The following is a 27500-nucleotide window of genomic DNA, read 5'->3' as shown; positions in this document are numbered from 1 at the left end:
GTTTTTCCATTGTTTACAATATTAGTTGCAAAGTTGTCCAAACAATTTTTGATCTCCCTTTCACAAGTGAGTTTGTCAGCATTGGATGGCTTCCAAATGTCCCTTTACACAGGGTAGCCATGAACAGATGAAGAAATCTGTAGAACCTCCATTTTTGTCTGCTTTGCCTGTAAATTGACTTGTGGTGATCTATCTCCCCAGTCGAATCAGCATTTTAATAAGTTGAATTCAGTGAAGTGTGACCTGGAACACTGTCGGCGGTTCAAGCACTGGCAAAAAAAAAAATTTTCTCTGCGATAAAACAGACATATTATCAAGATTAACATGCCATTCCAAAGCTGAAAGAGAGTGCATTTATTACCAAGAGACGACTTTGAAGTCGAAAGACGATAAGCAGCGAAAAAATTCAGCCGTGTTTTTAATACTCACCGCTTGCAGTTTTATATAATTCATGCAACAAGTAAACACAACCAGTGCATCCAGTTCCTCTCATCTAAATGCAGCTTTTTCTTCAAAATATTTAAAAAGGCATTTTAGAGCGAAGATAGTAAACGTGTTATCAACTAACAACGATGTTGTGATCTTTGACATTTAAGCGACTCGCTAGAAGCGAAATACGAAGATGGACTTCGATCCTTGGTAATAGTGAAACAGCTTGCACTTCGATTACACCATACGTCGAATTTCTCATGAATTCACATCTTTTGCTTTCTTGAGGAGAATGAATCACTATTTGTCCGGTTCCAGCTCGATGGCCGCCATGACTCGACATGGAAATTAACATACGATCAAAACCCCTTCCAAAGAACAAAATCAAAGAAAAAAGGAGCAAAGAACGACAACAAATATATAGTTAATTTGTTTCTGAATGCCACAGGATATTTGGTTCCTTAAAGTGAACACGGATGGCTTTGATTGTGTAAGATATTCACACCCACACACTCCTTTGAAAAAGTTGGCAAACTTTTTCAAAAATTTTGGCATGCTGTCACGCATGCGCCACCGGTGACACTGCTCCTTTAAACTACCTTCATAGTCCAATCATCCTGTAGTTTCATTAATTAAGCAAACCTTTAGGACACCATTTAGTGAGTGGTGGAAAATCAAAGCGACTTTCTTCTTAAGAAGATGGCAACAGTCTTTCATTGGATTTGAACGAAGAGATGGAGTTCAAAGATGCATACTCGTTTGATGGTGATGCTCCGTCCGAATCAGAAGAAGGCCCCTATTGTCAAGAGCCACTGGCAGGTGAAGATTGGTTTCGTGAATATAATCGTGAAAGGACAAAAATGGAAGAAAGACAACAGCAGCTACAAAACCAGTTTGACAGAATCGTACAAGAAAGCGTGTGCATCAGTGGTGATCAAGAAAGGAACTGCCAGAATTTTTAGGTCTTCTGGTTCCATCAGTTCAGGTTCTTTTTTCTTCACTACTTGGATCGGCAATGACAGAACTATCAGAGGGCGAAGAATCTTCAGTAGGAGGAGCTAATGTTAATGTTGGCACTGTTTCTTCCCTCAGAATCTACAGGGTTGTAACGAAAAAAGAAAGCTTACAAGCTTGGACGAGAAAGTAGACGTGAGTAACTATTAAGAAGTGAAAAGAAAATTAATTCAAATGCCCGATTCTTACACAGCATCAGGAAAACAACAATGATTGTATGGTCATGTGGCAAGACCAACCTGACAAGTTTGGTTAGGATAAATGATCCTCACAAAAAAATTGAATTTGGTGTGCGGTTCCTGACATGACACAGTCGATTCTGGAACCAAGTCTCTTTCTGGTACTGTCTCCCGGTCAACTTGATTGGGCATGGCCAAAGCTCGAACTTTGAAGCTTGATTTAGTGGTCAAAAAGTGGCAGAATCAAAAAATTATTTTGGGGCATTCATCTACGCTTTATAGAGATGCCAAAACCATGAAAATCCTGGAAGCCATATAGACACGTTAAGAATGGTTTCTCTGAGCTAAAATAGCGGTTTTGAAGAAATTGTGGCCATTAATTTTTGTTTGCCATCAGTAAACAGGTTTCCTTTGCCTTCCAGATTTTTACTAACAATCGAGAAAGTGATGTACCAGTCTCCCGATGTCCTTGACTTCAAACTCTTCAGCTAAAGCTTTCTTGTCTGCAACCATCCTCTCATCACTTTTTGCCGTCAACACAATATCATTCTCGTGCACCGCTAATAAATAAAGTAAATACCTCCTTCTGCAAACAACTAAAATGCATTTTAGTTCTTCAACCTTGAAAAAGGACACTTCGTGTTGGATATCAAAATTCTGTGTGCATCTAATTGTAACATGCATTTCTGGACATATTTAGTGGAAGCTTTTGTCCAGTACTGTGTTCCAATGCCTTGGTGACTGCTTCATAGATGCTATTCTTCAGCTTACAGACCCAAAGCGAGTCCCTTTCAACCACAAAACCCTCTGGCTGCTTCATGTACTCTCCTTTTTTTCAGATCACCATTAAAGAAAGCAGTTGTCACATCCATCTGACGTACCTAAAACACTAGCAGATAAGCCGCATTTTTTTACCGTAAAATTGTCAAAAAAAATATACGAGAAGAATCTGTACCCCCAAACAACGAAATAAAGCCTGTTTTAACTAAACCTCAACAGATACTGCATGTAATTTCCTTACGAATACAAAACTCCAGCACCAACAATTCAAACACCCTTTATTCTTCATTCATACAGTACCTCTCGAAACTATTATTGCATTTGCATGCGGTAATACCTCTTCTTTACCGATAGTGTTTAATGTGTAGCCACCGAGGTTGGACGAAAACTGCAACCGAGGCAAAGACGAAAGCAACAAATGCTGTGGCTGATTTAATTGCGGTAATGTGCCACAACAAAACAGTGGTTGCAAAGCGTTGTTTGATGTTTTCATGCCTAGCTCCCCTAGGTAAAGAATGAATATGCAAATGGTTTTTCACAGCACCGATGCAGCACAATGCAGTGTCATGAAAGCCTGTAACGTTTGTCTCACTTTGCCGTGACAGCTGAGAACATAGAATGTTGATAACCTTTCTTCATGCTTAATTCTTACATCTTTATCTTTAATAATGATGAACAGTTCTCCCAAAGGTGTTTATAAGCACTGTGTGGATTGTGTGTAACTAGTTGCCGCCAGTGCAGTCCGACAGGAGATATATTTAGAAACAAAAGCGCTTCAAATTTTGTATCCTGTCCAAGTAGAAATAACTGCAGACTGCAGAATGCCCTACCACTCCCAAAACATATCTAAACTCTATGGCTATGGAGCTACGGAGCTACACGGCTGTCATTCCAAAACACATCTAAAATATATAGCTGCATGGCTACGGCGCTACACGGCTAGGAGGCTAATTAAGTAACGAAACAAGTTTACTGAAACATGAATATAAATCTCTCTTCTTTTTGTGATTCGGTTAACTACACTTTTTAATTTACGAGATCATGTGAAGAGTATATAGCATTCAACGATGAAATGATATATGAAATGGATCATAAATGAACTGTGAATATGAAATCAAGAAGCCTGAAAAATTCGGGACTTCAACAGGGTTTGAACCCATGGTCTTGTGATACCGGTGCGATGCTCTAACCAACTCAGCTATGAAGCCACTGACGTTGGGAGCTGGTCATTTGTGGGTTCTGAATTTGCTGGTCATTTGTTGTTCTGAATTTTTTCAGGCTTCTTTATGCAATTGTTTTAGTGATACACCTAAGCACTCTTTTTTAGTTTAGGCTTTCAAGTGTTGTCGTCTGCCTTTTTTTGGTCACCTGCCCCCATTTTTGGGGAACTTGCCCCCTCCTTTTCCTATAGGTACTTGACCCCTCTTGGGAACTTGCCCCCTAGTGGGTATTTGCCCAGTTATACAATGTACAGTTGATAACAAGAGTTTCTTAGATCTGTGAGATTGCGAGCTAATCACGGTAACCTTTCTGGTTGCGTAGTACATGATTAATTTCTGCCTTCTGACAGAACATCATGTCGTTTGCCCAGGAATTTTAGCGTTTTTTTTTATCGAGTGTCATTAATCTTTCACTGAGAATTCGAAAGTCAGAGTTTTAAGATATAAACTATGTTATTGTTGTTCATCAATCATCGAGAACGTGGAAAAAGTGTGGCATCATGGAGGCCTTAGAAAATGGTTAACCTGACCTTTCGATTGATTGCTTTGAGTTATGCCTCAGAGTCTGGAAACGTATTGTCGTAACCTTTTATTGTTTCGTTTTGTTTGTAGAAAGCTCCAATTGCTTTTTCTCAATGCAGATATAAAAATAAACGATCTTTTTGTCTGCACTGTATGTGGATTCAAAGCCATTTTTAGTTATATTAACGAGAGTAAATTTTTACAGTTAATTTTGCCTTTTTTTTTCTACTAGAACTTATTTTTGTGGATCAAGTACATCTGTAATCCAATCAAAAACCAGTAGCCGGTCAGCGGTCAACTTAAAAAAAAAGCTGACCTCGGTGCGCTCTAAGCTTGAGCGCCCAATATGGTCACACGATACTGGTCTGTGGATACCTTGTTTTGACAGGTGTCAATTGACCACGACATGGATGTCCAATATCAATGATGTATGCTGTAGACTTGCAGGATACTGGTCACATTGGCATACATGGAAGAGGGGACGTATGGACGGACAGTCAATGATGTCATGGCTATAAAACCAAAATTTCTCCAATTGATGGGTTACCATATTTGCTTAACTATGGTGCTCTGCGCACGAGGAACTCCGCTAATAATTGTGATAATATATGCATTCTAGGGGCCCTTAAACACAGTCTTTAGTGCTCTTGCATAATATTTACAGAAATATAAAATTACAAAAATATTGTACACTAAAATAAGCTAAAAGAAAGAACCTAAGTGTCTTCACTGTACATTTAGAAACTGACAGTGATTCAGTGTTTGTGATTGTGGCAGGCAGGCCGTTCCATAAATTGGGTGCTGTGACTGCAAAGGCCCTCTGTCTGTAGGTTTTTGTTCTACATCTGGGAACAGCAAGAGCATTTGCATTCCTTGATCTTAGATTGCAGAACGGCCTATAGTGAGTGAGAAGTTCAGAAAGATAACCAGGGACAAAGCCCCTCAGAGCTTTAAATGTGATAAGTGGTATTTTGAAGATTATCCTATAATTAACAGTTAACCAATTTGAATCCTGAAGGATGGGAGATATTTGATCAAACTGGGCTGCTGAATTCTAAATTCTCTGTAGCTTTTCAATTTGTGTTGAAGGAAGGCCATAAAGTAGTGCATTGCCACATCTAACTTTGAAGTGACAAAGGCATGCACTAATCTTTCAGTATCAAATTGATTAAGATATTTACATGTACGTATTCTACCAATGTTCCGTATAAAGAGATATGCTGATTAACAAATGTTATTTACATAAGAAGAAAATTACAGATGCCTATCCAAAAGTACACCAAGATTTCGAACTGAATTGACAGATTGAACTACAGTTCCATATACTTCTATACTTCTATGCCTATTATTCTTATGACAGTATTATTTGAATTTGGCATAGAGTATACTGTTCCTTGTAAATATTAAATTTTTCTCGAGTGAAAATCGATCCCAAAGTAAATAATCAGATACAAGGAAGGGTTACGTTTTTACCAACGTTGGCCGTATAGTACTTACATTTCAACACAATGAACTATCACCACTTCTACTGTGTGCAGCAGTCAGGCATTGTTGATGTTGTCGCGTCTGGTTCCTGGTACTTTGTATCACAACTGATACTTTGAACAGTTTTGTTCTTCTTGTGCTCGGGATCAGGAAACTGTTTTTGACCAATTTTCAGCCTCTTGGGAGGGGCATGGAGTAGGAGGCGGTAGTTTGCGAGGGGAACTCCGCTTCCACTCAAAGATAGAAGGCACTACCCCTGGCTTCTGTTTAGTCTTGTGGGGAGGTTTGCATAGATCTTCAGGTTTAGAATGCCCGGAGCAAACTTTTGTCCCTTGAGTTATTGAAAAGTATGGGCCAACATCTCCATGTTTGCGTTGTCTGGGAAATGAAAAAAATGAATTATTTGGATTGTAACTTCATCCTCCTTCTTCTTCTTACACAGGGGAGCACAGCAATTTGTTGGCATGTTGGCATGGGCCACATTGACACATATATTACAACCACAGTAGCAAAATAATCCTTTTCCTTTGAGTTTTCTTTGAAAAGACTGAGATACTGACGACATATTGTACCAACACATCTGCCACTAAGAGCTTCCAGACTTCGAAGTCTAGCCTACCAAACCTCCATTTTGATTACCTTGGGCCACAAGATGTGCTTTGTACGGTATCTTTCAAGAGAACTATCAGCGTTTGTCTTGCTCCCAACTGCTTTCCGGTACTCTCCTCCCACCAATGTGGCCTGGATGTGATTCCCAGACTTGATGTGACATGGGGATTGAGTTTGATGGTTCTGTACTCTGCCCTGAGATGTTTTTCTGCCGGTACTCTATTTTTCCCTCTCCCAAGAAACCAAATCGATCTTTAAAGCATCTTGCTTTATAACCTGACACTCTGTGTAGTATGCTGACACTGGATATCACCTGAAACTAGGCAATGAGCCAAATGTCATTCCACCACAGCTTTGCTGTTTGCATAAATATATGTTATGTTGTGCTCAATGTGTCCTTTCACGTCACGCTCTTGTAGAGCTTCCTACAATTTCACTCTGTGTATTATGTTTATTTTATGTTTGTCGCTACTTTCGGGATTTACTGGCGGCCACAAAAAGTTGACGTTAATTTTGGTGGGTGGTTACAATCGGAACTTTACGGTAGTTCACTTAGCTCGTTTGGTTTTTTATTGGCCTTTATAACTCTTGCTTTTTTTCTTTTGAAAGTGTTAAGCTGATGTAGTCTTCTTTTTTATTCCTCATCTTTATTTGTCCATTGCTTCTTTTTAACACCAAGTTTCATTTTTAGTGTTTTCATCAGGGAAATTCTGAAGATGTAGTCAGTCTTGTCAAGTCTCGTAAAAATCTGACTTTTGTTTCTCCTCTTCCTGTTCCTTGTCCTCATTCTTCATTTTTTTAAAGTTTATCCATGGTGTTACTCTAACTTGTTCTTGGCAGTCCTTTGCACTGTTTTTTCCTACTAAACAGGATGACTGGGTGATAGTCTTTGTCCTGGCATATACATCCTGTATTGAAATGGCTGTGCGTCTGTAATTCGGTTCTTGTGCTCTATCCTGGTTAAGATAAAATTAATGTGAAAAGATGTAGTTGGATTGTTCCAGTTGTAACAACTTTAAGTGTGACTGTGTCGGAGTTGAGAGAATTAAGATGTTAGTTATCCAATGACAACTTCATTACCTTGTTTAAGGTTACTTCCCACCTTCGCGGGTGCCCTTCGCTAAAAACATTGTACGCGCGCCAGTTTAAATAAAACCCCAACAAACTATATATCATTAGAAAGCTTAATAAATGTACTTGACAAAAAAATACAATTTTGGCGAAGTTTTCTTTCAGGAAGTGTCACAGGCCGGTAAGGCGTGAAACGACCGAGGGTTCTTCTATTGAATTTATCGGCTATCGGATTCCAAAGTACGAGCAAAATGGCTGCACAGTCTTATTCACAAGGCATCAACGAACAAAAGTGTGTCGGGCTTTTTCGATATTCTGATTGGTTGTCTAGATATCCACGTCTAAAGTTGGAGTAGCTAAAAATGTGCGAGACGTGTTGCGTAAATGGACGCCACGCGAAAAATATGTTAAACATCAAAATGTCCCGCCACACTTTTTTTTGTCATTATATATGGAATTTTCTGGCGAAATTTCACGACAATCCACCAAATCTGCATACCCTATAAATTCGGCCAAAGTGGATGTATTCCTCTCAAAATCATATGCGAGATTTTCGCTTGTAAAGGTTCGTAAGCAACTCGCGCCACGCCTGGAGATTATCTCGCCTGATCAAACCGCAAACCAATGGAACGACAGGACCTCCTACCGTCTGTGACAATAAATGAAGATTTCCCGGGAAAAGCATTGCATTGCAACACGTCTTTTATATCGCTCAGTCGGGTGGAATTCAGGACGTCGACACAATTACAATGGGCAAAGACACTAAAGGGAAAGGCAAAACCCGTTCCAAAAAGGTCAAAGGCGGAAAACGTGCCGCTGAAAAACAAGAGGCGACTAGTAACGAATCGACGGACAGCTCAAGTGTGCCAGTGTTTAGGGCCGTTGGTATCGCATTTTCCTTTTTCTTCATCGCTTCCACCAGATTCCGACGAAGGATCTTGTCCACAAACTGCACTGGCGTTGACTTTGACTTTTAAGGTACTTGCTCCAAGGATTTTCGCCGGCTCCGGGTCCTCAGGAGATGCCGAGATTGTCGAAGGTTTTTGGCCAAACCAAGAGCCTTTGTCGCTTTCGGCGAGGTTCTTTTTCTTTCTTTGGCAAAATGGAAATATTTCTTTCTTCTTTGGGCCGGTTTTTTTTCTTTTCTTTACCAAGGACTTTTTTCTGCTTTGATTTTTCCATACGAGTTATTAGAGCTTCCACGTGGGAATTTTGTCAAGTACGTGATGTAAATAAAAATATGCAAATAACATGAATACGAGCGTGAGCTTTTGCCGCGAAAATTTCCCCAAGAGGTCTCGCCCGTTGACAAGATTATGACACCTTCATAGTTTATTAACTTTGTTTGAAAATACCTTTTTTCTAAATAACGCGGCCGCTTTTTGAGATTTTTAACATTTTTCTTTTGTAAACGCTAGATAAAATGACTGACCTAACAAAAAAAAAAAAACGATTTTTTCGGTCTCTGAAGGTGGGAAGTAACCTTAAGCGGGAACAGTACTGGGTAAAACTTACTCAGAATGACTAGAAGCCAGTTTAGCTGAGAAACAATCCAACTTACTGTGGGCATAATCCACTGTCAGTTTTCTGTGCTGTCAGATTTCGGGGTGACCCATACCAGTATTACTGGTGAAGCTCACACCATTCGTTTTCCTGCCTCCTGGCAATCCCATACTTTGCCGTCTTCTTCATCACTCAGAGGAGGATTTGGGCTTTGGGGAGTAGGTTTAAGGCTGCTTGCTGTTGGAATGAAATCAGTCTCTTCTCACCCTTTTTTTCATTCTTGTTCGTTTACAGATACTACTGAAACGGTTTGAAATTTCCAGAAATCTGTCTTTGGATGGAATGAAGGTGAGGAATACAGTATCAAAACGTCCATTCACAGATTGGTGGCTTAAGGTTACAAATAAATAGGTTACAAATGTAACCCTTCACGCAAAAAGGGGACTTATCCAAATTTCACGCTGTGGCTATCTTAACGGTCGTGGCTGTGAAAATGTTGAAAATCATCAGAATGTGAGTGAAATTTCCCTTTTAAGCCGTGAAAAAACTCACAGCCACTGAAAGTATTTCTTGCTGTGGAAAAAGGTCGTAATGTCTGCGAAGTAGTTCACGCCATGAAGCAAAGTAAACTTCTTGCGCAAACATCAGTCTGTTAGGTTGAACATTATATTATCATTATGTCACGCCACCTTCAAAGGTTTACTGCAAGCATTATATTGAAAGTCTTTTGAAATCGGCTATTTCAATCAGTGAATTGCCAACTCGGGAGTTTAATTTGTCCATTCGCTCTTTTCTGTACTTTTCTGTTTTATGTTGTGGTTTCAGGAAAACAAAAGAAAACGAAACAACAGAAGAAACAATTCGTTGTTACTAAGACATAGAACATTATGCAACACCCTTCCAAAATCCAAATTTATACAAAATGAGATACACGTTTCATGTTTAGTTTCTCTGCTAAAAGGCACGCAACTTCAATTTGCCGGAATGGGCTTTAAACATATCGTTATTTGTAAAGGAATCTCCATGGTAGTCGGATCTTTACCAGAAAATCAAAAGAATGAACTCAGTAAAACCATAACAGAAATCAAAACGTCATGTGCGCTCTGTAGTAAGAATTAAGATAAACTGTTTATAGGATCAGTAAAAAAAATTGCATTCCCTCCCCAACATGAGACACGTTTGGCACCACAGAGTCTGGCAATGTTGGCATAGCCAGAAATCATTCTCTGTAACTTCGTGAATAGTTTTTATTTGCTTGCACAAAAGATTTGTAATGAAAACTTGCAAGCTCTATTTGAAAGATGAGATCATGGTGAAATTGCAACATAATGAGTCTTGTAGCATTATTTATCTTTGGTGTCTTTTAGCTCAACACTTTAGCAATTTCAATTTTTTTAATGATTTGCATGGCACAGCAAGAGAAATGCACTAAAAGCGGTAAGTCACCAATGATTACAAACACCAATAATCGAATAATGCCAGTAAACAATTCCATAATACATGCCGACCCAAAAAGATTAGTATTTCGCCTGATATCTATTTCAGTCATGTCAACATACCGTTGTACATGTAAAAAGAAGTCACCAGCAAAATAACCGATTTTACAATTATTTTGTGGCTTTCAGGGGGTAGAATTTACTCAACAATTAACAGGACATCAGAAATTTCTTTAAAATGTGACATTATTTTCCAAATGTGAACATTCAGTAACAAGACGCCGTGAGGCCTTTAAGCGGGATGGATCGATATAACCCTATTAAGTTAATTAATTAAGATCTATGAAAAGGAAAGGAAAGGAACTTTATTTCAGTGTCTAGTCGTGCAAGCGCTGGAGCACTAATTAGACTTAAACTGACAGTTAACACAAATCAAGTCAAATGTTGGTTTTTGAGGGGAGGGGAAATCCGGAGCACCCGGAGAAAAACCTCTAGGTGCAGAGTACAGGACCAACAAACTCAACCACACTGAGTATGGGAATCGAACCCTGGCCACATTGGTAGGAGGCAAGTGCTCTCACTAATGAGCCATCCCTGCACACAAGCTTGTTCAACTTTTGATGGGTTTTTATTCATTTATTTTAATGTAGTAGTAATTTTATTGTAATGTCATCATTGTATTCTTTATTTAATAATCAATAAAAAGCTAATAAATTATATTTATAAAAAAACCTTTTAATGAGTAGCGATAATCATAGTCTGTTTACACTGACAAACAAGCTTTTTTGAGGAAGGCTCTTCCTTGCATTAGGTGGCAACAGAGTGGCGTGAGGACACAAGGCATTTCTTACATGAAATAAATTGAGAAACTGATCAGGCCGCAAAGGTTGATCCCTGCGAGGATATTATTTTTCACTGCCAATTTCACATTTTTACCCTTAATTTCATGGCGTGAAAGTTTTCACTGATCACTCACGGCATGATTAAGTTTATGGTAGAGTGATCATGGCGTATTCATGCCTGTGTAATTGAAATTCATGCACCATGACCAAGGAAAAAATTCACGGTTTTCAATGAAATCCATAAGCCCCCCTATTTGGTGTGAAGGGTCACAAACATAAAAAAAATAATTCAAGTAAATAGGTTTGAGTAATTTCACCATATGGAACCGAGCAAGCTTTGATGATATGAGACTCCAGAAATTCTATTTCTCTTTTTACCCATACAGGAATTTCTCCATAGTGGTAACATGACAGAAGGAGGACCTCTGGATCAGATTGATGACCATGATAATGAAGACGAGGAATCCATATGTCTTCCGGGTGTCTTGAAAGGTAAGGATGATGAGGAAGTTTTGGAAATGATCATTTATGGAAATGATCATGTAGCAGTTTAAGAAAAAGTGGAACCATAGACTTAACGTACACCAAAATACATTACCAACATCACTTAACCCCAGTGCACGGCAATATATATTTACTCACAACATACATCCAGGCTTGCAAACTTGAATGACGCATCATTATACAGGTCGATACTGTCATGGGCTTAGATGTCGCTCATGTGACAACTCCTATTTGTTTTTCCACCCAACAAATCCAGGTTACTTTTCTTTTATTGAAAGTATTTGTTGGACTACAGAGAGTAGCTAAGGACACTCTACATTTTTTCTTGGTTGGTGTCAGTTAGCATAATGACAATGGGTTTAAACTTTATTAGAACACCATGGTTACTTCAATTGGTTATGATGTGTACAGATAGGTATGATCTTGTTTCAACACAATTAATGAAGCTGGTGAGTGCAATAGGATGGTTGCTGATGCTTGCACAATAACAAGTCTCAAATTACTTGGCAAAAGAAGAATTGAACCATGGGAGTGGTCTTTTAAATTTAGCATTGTTTTGTTTGTGGAATGCAAATCTTTGTCTGTCTTTTATTCATTATTCAAAAACTCATTAATAATGCGTGAGCCTAATAGCCTATCAAAACATTGATAAAACGTCACGTGTATGAGTTTTATATCCTGATAAAATACTCCTCGTTAGTATTCTTTATATAAGGAATACTAATAAGGCATAGCTTGTTTTTCTTGTATGCTAATATTCATCTCTCACAATTTGAACCATTGTTTTGAGTCCAGAGGGACACACGCTCTTTGTGGAATGTTTTTGAAGCCGTTAAAAAAACTCGCAGCACATGTTTTATCGAGTGTAAGAACACTGGGCTACGCCTCGTGTTTTTAAACCCCGATGAAGCACTGCTGCTCGTTTTTTAAACATTACTTCCTAAAGTGTTGGTTGTGATGCTTTTCTGACTGTTCTTATACAGTGCCGCTTGAAAGTATTTACCAATTTGCCGAGGTTTTACAGCAGGTGGTTCTCAGATAGATTTTGCGTTCCCCGAAATTTCACTTAGGTTTCACTTAGGTTTGCCACGGCAAGCACGATCGCGGTAAACGGCAACACATGATAGAGGTGTCATGAATAGTCTTGCTTTGCTTTTGTTTCAAGTTCATCAAGTTCTTAATTTTATGCTCCGATAATAATATATGAAGACCTTATCTGGGTCACCCTGAAATGTATGAAAAAAGGGCCCTAGTGAAGCTGTGAGAAAAAGTTTACAAGAAGCCGTTGGAAATGTTGAACTAGCTTCTTTTAATCTAGTAGCATGCTTTGTTTTTTCACTACGAATGGGAAGGGGAACGGAGGAAATTAGGTTGCGTTACTGTTTAATTTTTGTTCCTTAAACACAGCAAGTTAAATACACGTAATCTCTCTTGCTGTTGATGGGCAGTCGAGTTATTTAAGTACTGTCATCATCAGTGCAAAACTCAGCGAAGAGATTTACTAGAAATAAGAGCTCTTCTTTTAAAGTGATAAATTGTCTTCAGAGTAAAAAACAATGAGGCTTTACTTTCCCGCCCAACCACCATGTCTGTTGCTGCTTGCGCTGTCACAAAAGTGAAAAAGGTTGGCTTGTTTGTTTTGTTTACAAAATACATGGCGAACCAACGCTGATTAATTAGTGCTCTATTGACAATGAATGTCTTGGTTCGTTATGCTTTTGTCAATGTGTTTCTTCAAAAAAAATGTCAGTTTACATGCAGCCAATGACTTTCTATCAGTGGAGGACTTTGTTTTCTTGCTGTTGTTCTGATAAAATAACACTTGCGAGTATTGCTGGTCAGAAAGTTCTCAAAGATTAACAGAAGTTGTGGCATGGATCTGCTGCTGGATACACAATACAATACGTGTAGCAATTACTTCTTACAATTTGTTATTTTCACCGCAGCATACCGTGTTTTACTTGCCACTGCATTTGGCCACGTTCATCCACGACGAGGTTGACAAATTCGTCCTGACTTGGTGAAATTGTGCAGCAGTTAAGACCAGGTTTCACGGCGTGCCTATGCGTAGATACTTTCAGGCAGTACTGTATCGCATCCAGTTTTCTCATAAAGTAAAGCTTCCCTTTTCTTTCTTTTATTTATTTTTTTCTTTGCATGTGCAATCGTGATGGTATTGTTTTCAATCTGTGATAAGAGCCTTGAGCTTATTATATACAGTGTACTGAATTCCAGTGTCAGCTTGTTCTATCCATAAAAGAACAATGGTGCTATGTAAATTGGAATGGTCAGACCTTTATTCTGTTGTGAAGAAAAGCATTCCCAGGCATTTTTGATTCATGTTGGAATATCAGTCACTCTCTGTCTGACTGTTAATGAACTGGTTTACTGCCAGGGCTGAAATTGCTGGAAATTTGGCATTCTTGAAAGTGTAGTACAGTGGTTGTTTAATGTTAAGGCTTACATTTATGAACTGATATCAGTTTGTTTCTAATGCTGACTTGTTTACACTCAAGTGTCGTGGTTTCATGGTTTTTCTCCCATACGTCTGTCCCCTTGTAAGTAACTAAGTAACTAGTAAGCAGAAGGTTTTGGTGACAAAGGTGGCTCCAACGGGTTCCAATCCTGTTGGAGCTGCCTGAATTTTCAGGTGTCTACGAGAAGAGACTTACAAAGGTCAGTTCTCCATTGCTAAGGATCAGTTCGCCGTTCCGTCTATGACACACACCTTTAATTATATACATTTCTTTCATTTCATTGAGTCCTTTACTGGGACAAATGAACCTAAGAAATTGACCTGCTCTCAACTGTGTGTAGCTCAGTTGGTAGAGCATTGCGCTGGCATCACAGAGGTCATGGGTTCGAATCCCGTTAAAATCACCGGAATTTTTCAGTTGTCTACTATAAGAGACAATTGCTTAAATTGCCCAGATAAGTGCGAGGATCACTTCTTTACTTTATCCTTTTTGAATTTGGGGAAAAGTAGTTGACAAAAGCTATTTCCCCATCCGAAACGTTTCACTGCTATCATAGTAGGAAAGATAACTCGATAGTCTAACCAAGTTGTCTCGTTTCTGTATCATACTATTTCAGATAATCATAAAAAGTGAATTATTTTGCAGGGGATATGAGCTCAAGGCGTACTTTGCCAGAAGTTCGAGTTAGCTGCTTGCAGTTTTCACCAACAGGTATTGATTTTAATGGCTATTTGTGTTTTGAAAACCCTGTCTTAAACATTATCCCTACACTTTTGGAAGATGGAATAAAAAGTGCATCAAAATCTCTTCACTTACAGTTCCAGGTGTAAGTGCACACTTGAAAAATACTTGCCATTTCATGGCTTTCAAATTCCAAAGAACTTGAAAAAACCCACTGACGAGAGGAGACTTAACAAACTCAACCCACACATGACACCCAGACTGGTGGAACAGAACAGTCCATTTCCAAGTTGCAATTTCCTCTGGTTTATAAGACGTCAGTGCAAAACCTTAAAAGAAGTGTTACTATTCCCAAACCAGCCGCGACTGGCCCCTGGCACTACGTTTGTTACAAAGGTCCTTCTCCTTTCACGTAAGGAAAGAAATTCTAAATAATGACTCGTTTATTGTTTTAGAGGTATTGACCAATCATATCAAAGCTACTGTGCATAACAAACTTATTTCTCAAGGGAGATATAGAGCAGCGTAAATTTCACATTTCATGAAATAAACATATAAAGCGACACGGCGTATCCTGCTGGAATTAGCGAACAAGAATACAGGGAAATATTTGGAGATTCTGATGAAAAATTGGATGGTAAAGGTAAAGTAAAGGTGAAGTCACTTTATGTAACGTTGGTAGTTCCTTCAGTTAGGAAATTGGTATCATTGGAAGCCGACGGTGCGCCCTTTACCCCCCTCCCTCCGTCAGAGCTCCATTTTACAGACATTTAAAGCTGTAGCGACACGGATCAGAGGAAAGTCGAAACAGCCGTTGAAGTAACCGAGGATGGAACTGGGGACCTCTCCCTCCAAAAGCTGTGCACTACCCAACTGAGCCACGACTGCACCTATGGTGCAGTGTGATGGTAATGATTCAGATATTGATTTTGAAGGTTTTGAGATCACTGGGGATGGCGAAAGTAATGGTGACAAAGAGGAGACAAGTGATGTTGAAGACGAAAATGACACATGGACGATCTAACTCTCAGACAACCTTGAAGTCGAGGAGCTTTCCGGCCAACCTGGAGTGCTTATCGCTTTTACTGATGATTCTAAGGCCAATGTTTTTTTTTTTGTTAAGAGTGTTTGGGGAAGATACAATTGATCTTATATTTGAAGGAACAAACCAATATACTTGGCAGACTTTTAAAAAACAACCATCGTCACTTTGCTGCATGGAAGTACGTTTCCAAGCCGGAGGTGAAAGCACTTTTTTGGTATCTTCATTATTATGGGCATAAATAAAGTTCCCAGTGTTGCAGACTATTGGAAAGATGATCCTGTTATGGGAAATGAAGGAATAAAGCAAAGTATGCCACGAAACAGATTTCAAGAAATATTGCAGTTCCTGCACTTTGCACGTGGAAAAGAGAGATACGACCACCTTTGCAAAGTGCAACCTATCCAAAATGCTGTTCTAAAAAACAGCCAACAATGCTATCCCCCAGCAAGCACGTTGCTGTGGAAAGGACGACTTTCCTTTCGACAGTACATGCCAGTGAAAGCAACAAAATACAGCATAAAAGTGTGGATGGCCGCTGAATTGTCAATTTTGATGTTTATCTTGGAAACGAGGAAGGTGTTTGGAGATTACAAGGACACAAATAAAAAGCATCATGTCTATTTTTACTTTTTTTTTTCAGTTCAGTGCTTTTAGAACATTTGGAACTCCAACAAACTTACATGTGATGTAATTTCAGAGGGTTGCCAACATGCGCCAAGAGCAAGCTGATCCGACCTGGTGATCTTGTTCATGGAAATATTACTTTCACTAAATGGCACGACAAACGAGATGTGGCCTTTCTTGCTAGGAATGTTTCTTCTGGAGAGCCCTGGTTCACTGCAGTGAAAAGTCACGGGAAGAGAGATCCACATTGTCAAGCTCCAAGTGTTAGATGGTTACACCAGCAACATGGGAGGTGTTGAACGAGTTAAAGAACTTCGTTCATGTTAATTATTACTCGGAATACCAGAAAGGTATCTGAGTTATAATCTCAGTTGACTTTTTTTTGGTGCAGCAAAATGCACAATAGAATTAGGACACGGGAATTTGACTGGTTAAAAGCTATGCGCATTAACCCCTAGGGAGAGGTTGCATTTGAAAATATAAACATCCAGATGCAAAACAAACTTGTGAACACACGAACCTAAAATCTCACAAAGGGTAAACATGACAACCTCAAAAAGGATCCTAAAAAAGAAATTTTTACGCCTCAGTGGTATTGGAAACGTTAAATTGTTGCAAAATCCACATTATATCTATCTTTGGTAATTGGAATTGTTGCTATACATGTCAAAATAAATTGAATTATTGGGTAATTAAATCAAGCATCCTCAATTCTTGCAGAGTTCAATAAAAATCCTGATTTATAACATGCGGTGGGGCAACCAAAACGATGGGAGCTGTGTATGGGTTCAGTGAGGAACTTTTAATGTTGTTCGCCAATTTAGAAACTCAAGCCTATGTTTTGAGTGAAAGCTCAATTGCAATAGCAGCTAAAAAGTTAACTACTACTTCTTCTGGAAATGTTATGAATAAGGTAGTTAATGTTAATCTTGCATGTTCACAGCGTGATGACATCGTCAGTACAGAACTCCCAGCAGCGGTATGTTGGAAATGCCCGAAATTTATTTTTCTTTCAGCTGTTCTTTGTACGAGCATCGTCTGCAGATGTCCATTTTTTTAATTGTTCCACGGTCTTCATGTTAGCAACCTAGAGGAAGGTCACCACATTATTCACAACACTGTTAATTTCGAAACTTTGCAACTGGTTGCCAGTGTAGCTAGTAAGAGGAGGGCTAAATTTTCCAAGCATGGTTTTCACGAGTTTTCTCTCTCGCCTCGTAGTGTTTGACTCTCCTCCTGGCCCACTGGTCTCACTTTGTATGTCACCCCTGCATTTGTAAATTCACGTCATTTCCGATTACCAAATTTAATTCAAACCACTACTTTTGCTTGGTGAACCATTGATTTTCTTTGTAAACGCTAAGCGATGTTCACCAATACGTTATCCATTGTGATGAGCCCTCCACACTTCACTTTTACCTCGTTTGTTCCGTACTTAGCAAATTTGAACATCACTTTAGTCTATTAAGTCCTTGAAGATGTTTCTTACTCTTCCAAAATGTTAATGTGCACTTAGTTTTTTTTTTTTATTCACACTTACTAGTTTACATTTTAAACTATACATCAGAGCCATATATCGAAACTACACTACCTATATATGATAAACACAGAACATCCGAACTACACTACACATCCAAGCTATACGAACTATACATATTTCAACATCTTACAATATTACAATATTAGTTTAAGGTGGGAGTTGGAGGTGATAGCTCATGCTCCATTATGGGTAAGAACTGATGCCATTTTTTTCAATGAAAGTGAGGTTTGTTATTTTTCCTCGCAATGAAATGCTTGATTTAGTGCGTTGTTTTGCATTTTGATATTAACAGGGCAATAGTAGAAAACGTTTTGCTTAATTTCGAGCGAAAAATAAGGTATTTGCTCTCAAGTATAATGTAGTTAACTCGAATATTGTCATCATCATTATCCGCAGAAAAAAGCCCAAATAAAATATCTTTAATATGGAAGTTTTTGGAGATATAGAAATAACATAAAGGGGAATCGGCTAAACCATATTTGAAGAGCATAATGGTTGTATAACATATTCTGTGAAGAATTTTATATTGAAATTCTCTTTACTTTGTATTCGACGTTATTTTAAAAGGCAAAGAAAATATTCTTTCCCAGTTTAATTCAAATGTCTCTGTGTTGAACATTTCGTTGTATTTTTTCATAGAGGTAAGGTTAGAAGAGACTTTAGAAGAAAAAGTTTCATACAATAGTTTCGAATTAATCAACATCGAGCTTTTCCCCTCCAAGGTGTATACTGCAAAACTATCCAAATCTACGCAACAATCGTTTAAAAGAGCCGCGTTTTCATTTGTCTTCAACGATCTATGCCATTCCTCTGGGATGGCATTGAAGAGACTAAAAAGGAAATAATGATCAATAGGTGAGAGGTGTGCATGTTGTAGGTAAAAGGCTGTTTAAAATTGCCAAGTGAGTCGCGTAGGTTCCGAACAGTTATAACACCAACATCAATTAACGTTTGGTTGTAACTGAGCGGGATTCAATGCAGATGAATCTATTGTTCCATAAAAATTGTTGATAAATCTCCGTGGCTGAGGAAAAGCTCATACAGTTTAAGGAGGCCCATGTCTTGATGCACTAGCTCTTTGTAAAAGTTAGGAAGGGTTATTGATAACTTGGAATAGTTGAAATTGCAGTGAAACAAGAATTTACCACCAACCTTCCTTAAGTGAAAATCCAAAAAAATACTTCTAACTGGCTGCATATGGAGTTAGATACTTCTTTACACACGATTCTTTGAGCGGAGGTCATAGAGTTCAAGTCGGGTATTTTAAGTCCACCTTTTTGTATTTGATTTATTAGAACCTTCGTTTAACTTTATCTTTACCTTTCCAGACACAAGACAATAACAACGTTTTTATTTTCTTAATGAACTCTTTGTTACTTGAAGTTAACGTCAGCCTATACCGGACCTTAGGTAGAGCAAACGATTTAATAATTTGCAATTTTCCAAACGTTAATGCTCGCCATCTCCATCCTTTTACCAATTGTTTTAATGATTTTTCAATTGATTCAAAATTTAGTTTATAGAACATTGATGTATTTTGATAAAGTAAACACCTAGAATTTTAACAGATCTTTTAAATTCACAAACATCTAGTTCTTAGCTATACTCGCAATCTCTTTAAGATTTCCAAGTAGGAGAGACTCAGTTTTATTGTGGTTAATCTTAAGGCCATTATGTATCCCGTATAAATTAATAACATTTAAGAGTAAGATAAGACGGTTTGTCTCGGACAAAGGTTGTCATATCGTCAGCAAAATTTACTACTGTTATTCCTTTTATTCAAGGATTGTTGACCTCTGGACTGTTCAGCAATTGAATCCACTTCAAGTTCGATAGCGGTGTGATCTGTTTTGATGCTAGTAATGTCAATTCTGGCGACATGGTCCTGAAGCAAGTCGCTAATGAACCAGTAGTCCAGTGTCCTTTGGATAATTGGTTTTCTTTGATGCCAAGTGAATTTTTTACTTTTGGGGTGACAAACTCTCCAAATATCTACTAGGTCATACTGTATAAGTAAATCTTCCAAACCTTAGCTGATTCTTTTAAAGTAGTGTTCCCTCCCGAGCTCTTAAAAAATCTCCCCCAATTACAAACTTATAATTGGACTCCCGGAGTTCCTCAACAGGAATAAGTTCAGATAAAGCCTGGAAGAATGAGGATTGATTCGATGTTTTATTTGGTGCATATATATTTATTTAAAGAAAAGGGGGTCCTGAGTTATTGCTGTTAAGATCAGATACCTGCATTCATGGTCAACACGCGACAACATAAGCTTGACGTCTAACGAGTTATGAACAAGGATAGCCACACCAGAGCTATGATAAGAACCATGCGAAAAGAAAAACTCACTTGGCGATTGTTTTCTCCAATGATTAGCAACTTCAATTGTGCTATACGTTTCCTGTAGAAAAGAAATATGCGCTCTGATAAATCAACCAATTAAGTATAGACTTTCTTTTTTCGAATACACAAATACCTCTAACGTTTAGCGAGATGGCTTTGAACTTTAAGTTCAAACGCTGTGAAAGTGTTGAAATGGATTGTAATGCGTTTCAGACACTGAATTTGCATAAAAGGGAAAAATGCGAAATAATACGTTTTGAATGGGTTTCCAAAAAGGCACATTCGAGTATTATAGTGTTTTGAAAATTAAATAAATTATAGATATTGGATTATTTTAGATATTCCAGTAACAGCCTTTGACTTTTGCCTGAGTGAGATTCTGCTCATTGCGAGCCTTCATCATAGCCTTAATTAAGACTTTGCGTTCGTTTTGAATGGCCCTCTTGTAATCTTCTGTGATGTATGCATCTCTGTGTACACTCGATTCCTTAATCTTACCTCTCTTTGACCAGACCTTGTCTTGATGTTCACGACAGACAAATCTTGCTATAATAGGCCTGCATCTAACTCCATCTCTCTTACCTATTTTGTGCACTGTGTGAAATCTAAATTCGGAGATATCTAATCGAAGGTCTCTTCCAATGGTGTCAAATAACTTTTTGCGATCTTCACCTTTTAGTTTTGAGTTTGAGGTGAAAGTTGGTGTGCACCAGGGATCCAGGCATGTGTTGAGGAGGGATGATGGTCACGTTCTGAGAAAAGTGTTGGAGTTCGAAGTGAAGGCCAGAGGAAGCGAGGACGACTAAAGAAGACATGGAATACGCAAGTGGAGAAGGAGAGCAAGAGCGTTGGTTTGGAGAAAAAGGATGCATCGAGTGAGATGAAGAGTGGGAGTTAGAAAGATTGCTGACAAAGTGTGGTAAATCCGGCCATCCCTGTTTACGGGGATAAACCCGGATCAAAATTGGATTGATGATGACCTTTATATTATTAAATCGCAGGTTCTCTCTTCTAGTGTACTGTTCAAGGGTTATATTCTGTTCCACTTCTTCTTTCAGGGACTGTTATTTTCACCATTTCCGAAGAGCGATGTGCTGTATCTTTCTTGAGTTCAGACTCTTTTCGGGGTCTTTTATAGTACAGCTCATTTCTTTAATATCCTATTTGAATTCGCTTCGTAATATGTCAAGATCACCATGTAATCTGGCAAGACCCTCAGTGACCAATCTTTTTAGGCATTCGATTGACTCTTTCAGTTCTCTATAGAGATCGTTTTCAGTACCAAGATCCAGACCAGCCATTTCTACTTCGTTTGCCGATGAACTCGAGCCAGGTGTTGGGCGTTTTTTTCCCATTTAAACTTGAAATGCTGCGTTGATCTACTGACAGTGCATTTGCTAATACTTCTATAAATTAATAAAATACTTAGCATCCTCATAGTATAGTTCTTTTGGCTTTGAAATCCATTTCTTAAGCGAGCGCTTAAGAGCCGCATGTGGACGCATGACAGTCGGCCCAATCTCCAATGTACACTGGTTTGACCGCTCCCAACAAGGGCTTTTCAGGATCAAACAGCTCAACGAGCTTGGACCAAATGCATTTTATATTGTATAATGTATCGCCCTACTTCTGGGCAACATAGTATTCTGAGTAAGCGCTTTAAAGAGTGTCTTATTATGTTTAGCGGCAGTCTAAAAAGTAGTACAAGTATTTATGTTGTTCACGTTCAATTTGGCTGCCTGTAATTCCTGTATCTTGGAGTGCTAATGCCGCACAAAACGCCCACGAGATGCCTTCCGCCTTGAATTAAGGCAAGCGACTCATTGGTAAAGCAACCTGCAAGCGATTCTACTCCACTTCTTCATGCTCCAGAAGGCCACACAAGTGCCAAAATTGACGGTCACAAGAAGCAGCGTGTTAACTGCAAAAGCACAAGGCAAAAAACGGCTAAGAGTTACCCAGTTGAGACAAAGTTCACGTGGGTGCAGTGTGGAGTCGCACTTTATCAAGCTACATGCCTCAGGGATTATACTGCAAACATGTAAACATCACTTGTCCACATCTTTTGTTGCATTTTAAGGATCATAATGATCAGTGGCACTTACAGAAAGTCAAGTTACCCTGCTGTTATTATTGCTTCATATTTCCTAGTCTGTAGAAAGTATGTAAAAAGTATTTCCTAGTGTATATTGTACTCACCTGGATAATTTAACATTTTAATGAAGATGCTTGACGTAACAGGATATGCGAAATGGTGGCAGATTTGAATTTTAGTTAAGACACATTTCACTTTGTATTTTACCACTTAAACTTTATTTCTTTCCTTGATATGACCTGCATTTAAACATAACCATGTTTAGCTTTTATTTTGTGGAATTAGCAGAGTATATATAAAGGACAAAGAAAGGTACGTTTATGCAAACGTTGGCCGTGTAGCACTTATATTTTAAACGAGTTAATGAATAGAGTGTAATGTGAAGTGCTAGATTTCTATCCATATGATAATTTGGGGTTGAGCGTTAGCCTACTGATGGGAAATGGGCCCACACAAGGACGAGAGAAAAACTCTGACCAGGGTGGGAATTGATCCTGTGTGGGGCCCATTCCATCAGTAGGGCTAACGCTCAACAATGGTTCATATGGGATAGAAATCGAGCACTTCACATTACACTCTATTCAGTTTAACTCTGTTTAAAATATAAGTGCTACACGGCCACACGTTTTGTATAAACGTAAACTTTCTTTGTACGTTGTACATGTTCATTGGGCGTGACTTAACATCTTCAGGTCCCCACGGCCTGCTTCCCGTCTGACCTGGTAGCTTCAGTCGGTCTTAGAGCGGCGGAGATCTAAAACCCGAAGGTCGTGGGTTCAATTCCCACCTGGTCAGAGTTTTTCTCTGTCGTGTGGGCCCCCATTTCCATCAGTAGGGCTAACGCTGCACATGGGTCATATGGGATGAGAAATTCTAGAACTTCACCATTACCACGTATTCAGTTAACTCTGTTTAAAATATAAGTGCTACACGGCCAACGTTTGTATAAACGGTAACCTTTCTTTGTACTTGTACATGTTCATTGCCGTGACTTAAGATCTTCACTCCCACGGGCATGCTCCCGTCGACCTTGTAGCTCAGTCGGTGAAGAGCGGCGGAGGGGAGATCTACCCGAAGGGCGTCGGGTCTAAGGTTCAATTTTTCAACAAAGCGCCAACAGCAGCTGGGGATCAGAGTTTTTTCTCTATCGTCCTGTGTGTGTAGAGTGTGGACTGGCCTTTCCACTTCAGTAGGTCTAACGCTCACATGGGTCATATGGGGATCGAAACTCTAGCACTTCACATTACACTGTAATTCAGTTAAACTCTTTTTATATATAAAGGAATAACCTACTGGAGAATGTAGGTTTTGATTTCTTCTCATTACTTGGGAGCAACTGTCAATTACCTTTGGGGTAGCAAACAGGAAATTGAGCCCAAGGGGGCCTGGTGGTATACATAAAGGTTGAAATAGGAACATGAGTTTGATTTTTCTAGAAGGTTACACAACCATTTTCGTTGAAATATCTACATGTCAACCAGCAAGTTCGAAATGGGCTATGTCTGTTGCCATGGCATCAGTAACTCACCCTTTCGCCAGGTATGGATCCATAATTCCTGCGCTGCAGCTTTTCTCTTTGTTTTGTGAAAAGTTTTTAAAGCTCTATTCTGGATCGTTAAAAAGAGGACCCGTTTTAGTTTTACAAGTAGGCTTATCTTGATCCCAAAGACATAAATGTAACCCTGTGTATTGCTTGTACGTGTAGGTCAGGTTGTGGGCAGACAGCATTTACTGAAGGGCTGGTGGCTGTTTTCTTTTGGTGGACTGATGTCCTTTTGACCCCATTCCAAACGTGGACGTTGTGATTGTGGGAACCGCACAGACAGGATACAGCAAAGCAAGCAGTGAAGGGCGAACATACTCAAAAGCATATGTTGATGAGTCTGAGAATAAACCGAAGGCACAAAGAAGTTTGTCAAAGGTTCTAGAGGCTATGATAAAACCATTTGATAGTGAGTTGCAACATAACTTTTTTGTGTTTTTGTGTGGTGAATTTAAGAAACTCGAGAAAACATTTGTAAGTGAAATTTCTTGTAAAGTTCTTGGGGAAAACATGCATGTTTATAACATACATAGGGTAAAATTGTTGCTCTCCCAGTTTTCAAGTCAGCATATTTTCCCCGTCTGATCGCCTTTCCTTCTGTTAGTGGCCACGCAGCGTACTCTTTCAGTTTTAAGGTTGCAACCTTTCTTCCCAATTAATTTGTGAATGGTTTAACATGTAATACGCGTGGATATTTTGCAAAATTGCATAGTACGAGCAACGAGCAAAATGTCCGCACGTATTACATGTTAAACCTCTGAATAAGGGGTTTATTATACCACCATTTACGCCATTTTTCATATCTGCTGCAGATATTACGTTCAACGTCTGCCTGGTTACTAAGCCCCTTGGAGTGTTCTCCTCAGAAACAAAATGGCTGAACGCTTCGCTTCTGTTTCTGAGGATGAATTATGTATAATGTAAATGTAAAATGTATAATAAAACAATTATTGAATTCGGTTTTTGCATGATATCATGAATTATCAAAACCGGGTCTGTGTTATCTGCCGAAGCCGAAGGCTGAGGCAGATAACACAGACACGAGGTTTTGATAATTCATGATATCATGCTCAACCTCATCCAATAATGTTTTTTATTGGCTTCTTTCTGCATTGACTGAGAATCGTATCGAGTTTGATTCATAATAAGGCGCGTGCGAATGACAAAAACAACACAAACGAAACCATTCAAATGTCCTTTTTTTGACTTAAAAAACGAAATGACGAGTGACAGGCGATGAAAGGCTAAATTCTTGGGCTTTGCATTGTGTTAAAAAACAATAAATCGTGGATAGCCCACGCTCAGAGAACACAATCCTGCCATATGATTGGTTGCTGCCTAATCCCCTTGGGATATGTACAGCTTGCGAGTCGATCTAAAAATAACTTGGGACACATAACCTATGAAAAAGGGTATGTATTGGGGATGCTCTCTCTTTCCCTTTTATTTTCTCTTGGCTCCATTTACTTACGATTCTGCATGTTTTTATCAACCAATCAGAGGCCTGCAGGTGTTCGTGCACAGGCCATGGATCTTGAAGGGAATTTAGTGGAAGACTTTGTGTTCGACGGAGGTGCAGGGGACATTGGAAGCCGAGTGCTGCATGTCAGAAATGCTCCATCTCCCCCGGGGCAACCTCATCTTTGGCCATTGCTAAAATGGTTGCCGAGAAAGGTCCAGGCGCGGTTTAATCTTTAGCATCATGAAGAAAGCACATTTTTGTTGGTGCATCTTCGAATTTTCGCGGTTGTGCTACATTAATCAGCAAATTGAGAATAATGCGATGGGATGATTTATCTTCATACTCGTGCCAGCAATCCAGTTCAACCATAGAAACATGAATAACGTCTAATGACGTTGTAATAAAGGATAGGAATTTTAAATCTATAAGCTGAATGGCGTGCAGAGCCGATGTTTTTTTTCGTAGCAAAGGCTTGTGTAAAGACAAAATGTTTCAAACGCAAGTCCGCCATTTTGAACGCAGGGCGGGATTGGCGCGAGATAGTTCCCCTCCCCAACTACAAGTGTAAATTGATCAACACGATCTCTCCCTCAAATGAAGGGTTATCCTTCATTGTCAGTTTGCTCCAAAAATGAAGTATAATCCTCCATGTAGATTACTCTGTCCCAGGACTTGAGGTAGCGGGAAAAAAAAAAAAAAAAAAAAAAGAAAAGCAGGAACTGGACAGGATTTGAACCCGGATCACCCACTTTGAATGAATTGCTTTTATCCACTTAACCACTAAAGATCAACTGACTAAAATATGTGCCGATTATTTACCAAAACTATATAGTATCACTGCTGATATATGCTTAAGTGTAAAGCTTGATTTTAAAATGGTTAGCCTTCTCTTTAAGTTTGGTAACCGACATTTTTCACTGTGTACGCTTGCTTCTTAGCGGGTGTTCATACACGTTTAGAGCGGCACTTTTGGAAGAAAAAATTATTGACATTCATAAAAAATGACAACCTTGTAGTTAGTGATATGGTAGTCTAGTGGTTAAGTGAATGGGTTATTAATCACACGTTCCCAGGTTCGAGTTCTGCGAGTCCAGACATTGGGTTTGGCTTTTAAAGAAATATGGTAATTTCCCATGATCCCTATCAAGCTCTCATTGTCCAAAATGAACGATAATAGACCAATTTCGACATATTAAATTCAGTCCGAAACAAAAGGCATCATCTCGAGGCTCTGGGGAATAAATATAAGGATTTGTATGAGTTTATTCCCCAGAGCCTCGAGAGATGGTGCCCTTTGTTTCGGACTGAATTTTAATATATCGAAATTGGTCTATTTCACTTGGAAGAAATTGACAATCAAGAATAATCCTTCAACTGAGGGAGAGACTTGGTTGAATTGATCGTCCTCTTCCCTAGAACATGTTTTCACTCTCCCCAGCTCTCTAACACTTTTTACTATCCAACATGGTGGCGTTATCCTTGGAACCCCATCAAAATACGCCAGCACGGCAGGCTATAAGCAAAAAAGGGTAGTAAGGTCGATTTAATACTCTTTGGCCTCCATGCCTGGTTGTTCTTTAGTGTGGAAGAGCTTTTATCGCTGATACATTATGACGAATTTAACCCTTTTACTGCCGAGGGCTTCCCCATTGACGAATAAAATCGTCTCAGTGGCGTTAGAGTAAAATCTACAAGTGTCAATTTGCATTTTTGGCGGTGAAAGGGTTAACAAAACTATTTTCTCCAAATTTCAGTTTTTAGTAAGTCAGGCCCGTTTCAAACATCGAACTTTACATGTGCCGAATCTAATACAAATGAGCGAAAACAATAGATTTTTCTCATTAGAAAAAAAAAAACAATAGATTTTTCTCATTTGCATTAGATTCGGCGCATGTAAAGTTCGCCGTTTGAAACGGGTTAGGGCCTTAGTGTAACTTGTTGTTAACTGATTACAGTGTAATGTGAAGTGCTAGGAACCATGTGAGCGTTACTAATGGAAATGGGCCCACCAAAGGACAGAAAAAAAAAACTCTGCCCAGGGTGGGAATTGAACCCACGACCCTCGGGTTAGATCAACGCTGCTCAACCGCCTGAGC

At 39.0% G+C, this 27500-nt stretch overlaps 1 protein-coding gene across 4 annotated transcripts in view; it reads left to right on the top strand.

Annotated features, from left to right (window-relative positions):
- The window catches only part of LOC138015680 (periodic tryptophan protein 2 homolog), a 161144-nt gene that overhangs the window by 104308 nt on the left and 29336 nt on the right, over positions 1–27500 (top strand). For all 4 annotated transcript variants that reach the window (XM_068862791.1, XM_068862790.1, XM_068862792.1 and 1 more), the window contains 3 exons: positions 9107–9160; positions 11477–11582; positions 14717–14782. In XM_068862791.1, the coding sequence (XP_068718892.1) occupies positions 9107–9160; positions 11477–11582; positions 14717–14782 (226 nt within the window). The remainder of the gene's footprint in view (positions 1–9106; positions 9161–11476; positions 11583–14716; positions 14783–27500) is intronic.

The sequence above is a fragment of the Montipora capricornis genome, chromosome 9 (genome assembly GCF_036669925.1).
Source record: "Montipora capricornis isolate CH-2021 chromosome 9, ASM3666992v2, whole genome shotgun sequence".
Classification (NCBI taxonomy): domain Eukaryota; kingdom Metazoa; phylum Cnidaria; class Anthozoa; order Scleractinia; family Acroporidae; genus Montipora; species Montipora capricornis.
This window is presented reverse-complemented; position numbering and strand designations above follow the sequence as displayed.